This window comes from Budorcas taxicolor, chromosome 17, assembly GCF_023091745.1.
Source record: "Budorcas taxicolor isolate Tak-1 chromosome 17, Takin1.1, whole genome shotgun sequence".
NCBI lineage: Eukaryota > Metazoa > Chordata > Mammalia > Artiodactyla > Bovidae > Budorcas > Budorcas taxicolor.
Window position 1 is genome coordinate 57223735 of NC_068926.1, and position 7112 is coordinate 57230846.

Here is a 7112-nt window from a genome sequence, read left to right on the forward strand (position 1 = left end):
TCACCCAAGGTCACAAAACCAAGATAAGAGCAGGATCCAGGCAGGGGAGGCGAGGTGTTGCGCTCCTAGCTGAGTGTGTGTCACCTGGATAAGTGAAGGCTGTGGTGTGTCTTTGCAGAACCTCTAAACATCGGGGGAATAGTGGCCACCGTCGTGAGCCTGCTTCTGCTGGGACTGGCCATTATCGCCGGGCTCCTGTTGTATTACAGCCCTGTGTTCTGCTGGAAAGGTAAGAGCTTCCCGGAATGATAAGGACTTCCTGGGCCCCTTTGTTTCTCTTGCAGGCTTCCTGAGAGGGTGTGGGTGGGGGAAGATGGTCCCTGTTATGCTCCCACCTGAAGCTCCATTCTGTAGGCTTGCAAACTGGGTCCAGACTTGCAATAATGAAGCACCCAAGTACCATTCCTGAGCACCCTGTCATCTCTCGTATTGGGTCACTTTTCTCATTGCCCGTCCTTTTGTAACTGTTAGCTGGCTTAGAAACTTCTGTGAGGCCAAAGTAGATCTTATTGGATATTAATGTTTTTTCCTTTCTCCTTTCAGTAGGAAGCACTTTCAGGTGAGTATCCCCTAGACTCAAATCAGAAACCAATTTCCATAATCTGTTTCCACTGATGTTTTGTTTATAACGTTTCATAAGAGCAGTAGTAACCACTACCACTGGGGACCCATTAGGGGCCAGACCCAGGGCTAGGGCTTCATCAGGCATTATTAGAGACCACATCATACACTCCTCAGGGTGCTCCTGGCATCGCCATTTTCCAGATAAGGTGAGGGAGGCTCACTGAAGCAGTTTCTGCAAGCTTGTGAAGCAGTTTCTGCAAGCTCATCTAGGAAGTGATAGCCATACCTGCAGTCAGACCCAGTTCTGATTGATTGTAAAGTCTGTGCTCCTTTTTCAATGCCAGACCTCAGGGCGAGGTACGTTGCTGGTTTGTCGTTGAGGCATAAAGATAGCATGTATGTGTTGAGCTCAGTCATTCATGTATTTATCTAATTTTCTGAAAAGAGCTAAAAGGAAGAATAAGTCATCATCTTACAGCGTGCTTTGGAAAACTAGTCTGCGTATGCCCAGAAGCCCCTCCCAAAAGGAGGGAACCTTAGTAGGGGAGAAACAACTAAGTGGAACTTGACTTCCTGGGAGAGCCTGCGCGGGAGCGAGGAACTCTTCGCTTCGCTTCTCTTATCTGCTTATAATTTGGGGTATTACTGTTCTGGGACAAATAATGAGATTTCATTGTTCTGGCACCATCTTTCATGGGAGTGTTACCTGTACTGCCCCATTTTTGAGGGTCATTTTTGGCATGAGTTTGTCCTTCCCCAGGCTTATTTCTCACAAGAGGGAGCAGCTTGGCATAATGGGAAAAGGCTTTGGAATAAGTGGACCTGGGTTCACATGGCTGCTCTGCCCTTCAAGCCTGAGGCTCCTGGAAAAGCCCTGACCCTCTCTGAGCCTTTGTTTCCTCAACTGTTTCTCAGAGGCAGGACGTGAGGATTAAATGAGAATGTCATGCTCACAGGATTGTGGCTGGCCTATGAAATGTACAGTCTGGCTGGGGAGGCAGAACTAGCAATCATCTAGAGGACAGTTCAGTGCCAAACAGCTGGCTGTGGACGCCAAACTCAGTCACAGCTCAAGGCTGCAGGGGGAGGGAGAGGACTTTCCTAGGGCTTTGAATAATGAAAAGGAGGAGAAATTTCAGTGAGTAGAGGAGAAATAAGGGCATTTCAGGAAAGGACCAAAGCATCTCTGTGCGTGCTGCAAGGGGAACTGAAATGGTGGGTGCTTGGGACCCTGGGGTCCCCTGCAGGATGAACAGCGGGGAGAGGGGAGGGGGGATGATAAAATTCACCCAGCACACGGTGTGATTATCTAGACAGTCTGTGGCAGCACCTCTTTGAAAGGTCATCATCTCCATCTCACAACTCAACCACGTTGAGTTCATGAAGAATTGTCCATGTTACCAAAGGGGATGCAGAGAACCAAGTGTTCCCTATTCAATGAGGGCTGAAGTTGGAGAAAACAGGGTATCTTCTTGATCATTTCTTCCTTTTTGGAAATTAGGAGGCAAGACATGGGTGATGTCATGGTTTTGGTGGATTCAGAAGAGGAAGAGATGGAGGAGGAGGAGGAAGATGCTGCAGAAGAGGAAGAGGAGGAAGCTAGTGAGAGGGAGGAGTCACCAATAGAAATAACCAAGTATGGCCACATTCACAGAGTGACTGCGCTGGTGAACGGGAATGTGGACCAGATGGGCAACGGACTGCAGGCTCTGCAGGGTAAGCTCTTTGCCCTTTAAAGCACTCTGCAAGGTTGTGGTGGGCTTCCCAGGAAGAAGTCTCCAAGGGTCTGCTTTTTAAGGGCTGGGAAAGACAGTTAAAGTTTAATCTAGAATCTAAGAATCTCCCATCAACTACCAACACAGCAATTAAACTGACAAATGCTTACTGAGGGCCAGCTCTCAGAAAATCAAGACCAATGGTGATGGGCTTTACGAAAGCAGTTAGGACGAACAGACTAAAATATGAAGGGAAAATGAAAATAGAAGGAAGATTTAACCAACGCTTTGCAAGGGTAGTAGAGTTGTGGCACAAAGGAATGATTACTTGCCTGATGAATGATACTTTTACAAATTACAGGGCCTCAGGAGAAAGATGAGAGCCCAGAGGGATGCATTGGTTGGGAGACATTTTCTGAAAGATGTGGGCTATGAGGCATGTCTTTCAGAACAGTTGAGTTTGAGCAAGCAGAAAGCAGAGGGTGGTCCGGGTGAGGGGAATGTCAGGAGCCAAGAAATGTGGACAGTGTCAAGCATGTCAGTGGATTCTGAGTAGAAAGAATGGGTAAAAGGCAGGGAAACCCACCCTGCTCCAACTACTCATTCATGAAACTCACCAGTAAAGGACTGGAAATCAAGGTCATTGAAAACTGATGGGAGGGACTTCCCTGGTGGTCCAGTGGTTAAGACTTCCATTGAAAGGGGCACAGGTTCAATCCCTGGTCAGGGAACTAAGACCCTACAAGCTGAGCAGCCCCCACCTTCCTGAAAAAGAAAACTGAAGGGGGAAACAGAGTCATCTCTACTAAGAGCACCACTCAAGAGTTGGGTCTACTTTTCCCTCCCGTACAGATGACAGCAGTGAGCAGCAGAGTGACATCATTCAAGAAGACAGGCCAGTGTGAAGAAGACAACTGTCCTTTGATATCCTGTCTCAAAAGCTTGGAAAGCTATGTTCAAGATGAGTTTCATATTCTGCTTTACTTGACTTGCACCCCTGCCTGAGGGCTGCAATGGGTTTGGAGGTTCTCAGCGAAATAGGAAAACACACATACATCTTTCCTACCCCGCCTTTTTGTTTTCTAAATTGGTTTGATTTACTGTAACTTTTCTCAACGATGGTGAAAAGCTTTGGGAATGGGTAGTGTGTGGGGGGAAAGCTGGATTTGGGCTTTCTCCAGGTTGACTGATGCTGAGATGGGGGAGCAGGAGTAGGGGGAGGCAGTAAGCCTCACTGTCCTTTGTCACTATTAAAGGTCTGTAACTAGCCCATCCCAGTACACAAGGGAACAGTGTGGGGTGATAAGGACATTTCCTTTCTCACTGCCTAGGTGAGCTGAGGAACCAGGTCAACATCAGCTCTCTGGAAAGGTGAAGAGGTGCCAGTTACTGCTGTTAATCAGAGGGAGGCAGTTTGCTTTGGGTTTTGAGTTGGAAATACCCAGGCTTCACTCTGGACCTGGCTCCTTGCCTGTTTCATGGGCTTGGGCAGGTAGCTTTACCTTTTCCCTGAGCCTCAGTTTCCTCATCTGTGAAATGGGTGAAATCACACTTTACAGGGTTATGGTGGGGACTGAGGTCCTTCAGGATGTGCAAGTGCCTAGCAGATGCTCCGCAGATGTTAGTTACCTTCTCCTTTGCCTTCTCTCATGGAAGGGAAAAAGATGTCTGCTGTTCAGTTACAAACTGCTGCCTGGGCCTTTCATTCTGTGTAGAATGGTTCCAGACCAGGGCATCATCAGAGCTCTCCTGAGGATTTTTGCTGTCCTGGAGATGAAATTCTTTTCAAAAGAGATAGGGGCCGATAAGAGGAAGTACCTTTCACCAGAACCTCACAAATGTCAGAGCTTCATATTTATAGAAAAGCCTCTTAGGTGATGCACTATTAATTTTGACATTCCCGCCCTTCCTTTCTCCTGTGGCTTTGAAAAAGGCAGGAGGAATGTTTTGTAACATAGTAGACATGTGGCCTCAGTTTCTTGATCTCAGAAATGGGATTGGGAAAACGTATTTCCTTCCTAAGGATGTTAGGAGGATACACTGCTCAATAATGCTAAGTTCTGAATGAAAATAACATGTGATGAGTCGAAGCTGCTATTGTTTCCAGTAGATCCCTGTGTAGAGTTTTTTTTCCTTTTCTTTCTGATTTCATCCTAATCTCTTAAACATCAGGGACCTTCTAAGGGTGTAAAATATGTGTGCTAAACTTGAAAATCTCACTTGAATGTGCACTCTTTAATACTGCATATTCTGCTCTAACAGGCAAGACTTAAAGGAGAACTTCCCTCTCAGGCCCTTCCCTCCCAGGGCCTGGGACTTCTAAGATGAGAAGCTGCTTATCTGCAGGGTTACCCTGCAGGTGTGGCTGGGGCAGGTCAGTTTTCTTGGATGAAGGAACTAAACTGAGGAAGTCACCAGAAGTGAGAGCCCTGTCCTCAGCTCAGAACACTGGGGAAGTCAGAGGCTGGTTGCAGTGTCCACCCCTCAGGAATACCTGTGGCCTTGTTCTCTTGATGGGCTGGATCTTTTGCTGCATGGAACCTCATGTACTTAACCACTCTCACCAGTCTAAGTTAGCATCATTTCAGAATGGGATACTTAAGACAGGCTGTGTTTAAAGTCATTGAACACTGAGCTAGTCTTTGATGAATCCATTTCTGGATCTGACAGTCCACTGTGCAGAGGCAACCATATTTTAAAAAGGAAAATGCAGAGAAACTGTAGGTTGGGGGGGGTGGGGTGTGCGGGGGGAGAATTCCCTACCTGGAAGGCACACAATGATTTGCAAGATGACGGAAATGCTCCTTGTGACTTCCTCTTCTCTTGCATGCACACCTGATGATAGGAAATCTTGAAGAAAGGATTTTCCCCTTGCAAATGGGATTTTCAAGGTCTTGGTGCCAAACATGATAAACCCTTGTCCAGCTGAGCTGTGACTGCTGTCACGTATATCTGAGCCCTGTGTGCACCGATAATATTGTTGGGTCAGTTAAGAGCTGAAGTACTGGTGGGGGTCAGGGGTGGGGGTGTGTGTCTTCAAGCTTTAAGGATTTTTAAAGAATTAGGGCTTTTTTTTCTGTTCTTTAAGATGACCCATCCCCAACTCCACTAGCACTTCACTGACAGTGGGTTATAGACTTTCTGTGGCAAAGTCCAACTCGTTACATTGTGCTTTAAAAAAAAAATCTTACCTGAATGAATTGTGAACTGGAGACCAGGAGATACACTTATCAGAACCTAGAAGATAAATACTTCCGGACCATTGCAACTGACGTTCCTTTTCCGCAAAACCTGGTGGACCTTGGGGAGCGGGTCCCATAATCCTGTGGCTTTGATATCAGTTCCCATTCTCACAAGCACAGACCTATTACTGTTACTGCAGCAAGAAAGCCCATGATGGAAAATCTCCCTAACCTAGGCACTTTGGGTAAAATTTATTATGATGCAACATGTGCCAACTGGTATTTCTCACCATGGTTCTGGCCAGGAACTGATGCAAAAAGAAAGAAACAGCTCTCTCTGCACTACTTACATTTTAATATTTGGTATGGAGGTGGGGGGTTGGGAGAAATTCATCCTGATGTTAGAAAATGGATTTGTTTAAGATAATAGAATAAAGTTATTTTTAAATAAATGCTTTAGTGATCTTCATTTAGTAAACTAAAAGATTTGGGGAAATGGGATTGCCATCCACATTTTTTTTAACTAGCTTTCCCAATACTGGTAACAATATTGTTCTTGCTGCCATTTTATTCTTTTCTGTGACTTGTAGATGCTACCTGCTCTCTCATCTCTCCATTGTATTTGCATATCCTCAAATACATATCTCTTTTTGGTCAGATCGCCTGTTTTCTAACGTTAAAGGGTTAGGGTAGGAATCATCATAGAGCAGTAGACTGATGGACTGTCTGAAAAGACAGTTTCTGCAAGCTGTTGGGTCACTGCAGTGGTTGGTAGTTTTGGAGTTTCTCACTGGGCTCAGCTAATAGTAGTCCCCATACTTCTGCTTCACTGACTACGCTAAAGCCTTTGACTGAATGATAACAGACTGTGGAAAATTCTGAAAGAGATGGAAATACCAGACCACCTTACCTGCCTCCTGAGAAACCTGTATGCAGGTCAAGAAGCAACAGAACTGAAGATGGACCAATGGATTGGCTCAAAATTGGGAAAGGAGTATATCAAGGCTGTATATTGTCACCCTGCTCATTTTAACTTATAGGCAGAGTACATCATGTGAAATGCCAGGCTGGATGAAACTCAAGCTGGAATCAAGATTGGGAGACATAGCAATAACCTCAGATATGCAGATGACACCACGCTAATGACAGAAAGTGAAGAGGAACTGAAGAGCCTCTTGATGAAGATGAAACAGGAAAATGAAAAAGCTGGCTTAAAACAGCATTCAAAAAGCTAAGTTCATGGCATCAACCCATCGCTTCACGGCAAATAGATGGGGAGAAAAATGGAAACTGTGACAGATTTTATTTTCTTGGGCTCCAAAATCACTAAAGATGGTGACTGCAGCTATGAAATTAAGACACTTGCTCCTTGGAAGGAAAGCTATGACAAACCTAGACAGCGTATTAAAAGGCAGAGACATCACTTTGCCAACAAAGGTCTGCATAGTCAAGGCTATGGTTTTTCCAGTAGTCATGTATGGATGTGAGAGTTGGACCATAAAGAAGGCTGAACGCTAAAGAACTGGTGCTTTCAAACGGTGCTGCTGGACAAGACTCTCGAGAGTCCCTTGGACAGCAAGGAGATCAGACCAGTCAATCCTAAAGGAAATCAGTCCTGAATATTCATTGGAAGAACTGATTTTGAAGCTGA

General features: G+C 45.5%; 1 protein-coding gene across 1 annotated transcript in view; it reads left to right on the top strand.

Moving 5' to 3' along the window:
* The window catches only part of VSIG10 (V-set and immunoglobulin domain containing 10), a 37569-nt gene extending 34152 nt beyond the window's left edge, over positions 1-3417 (top strand). The window contains exons 6-9 of the mRNA XM_052655175.1: positions 119-229; positions 544-559; positions 2066-2280; positions 3132-3417. Of these exons, the coding sequence (XP_052511135.1) occupies positions 119-229; positions 544-559; positions 2066-2280; positions 3132-3184 (395 nt within the window). The 3' untranslated portion in view covers positions 3185-3417. The remainder of the gene's footprint in view (positions 1-118; positions 230-543; positions 560-2065; positions 2281-3131) is intronic.
* The last annotated feature ends 3695 nt before the right edge of the window (positions 3418-7112 follow it).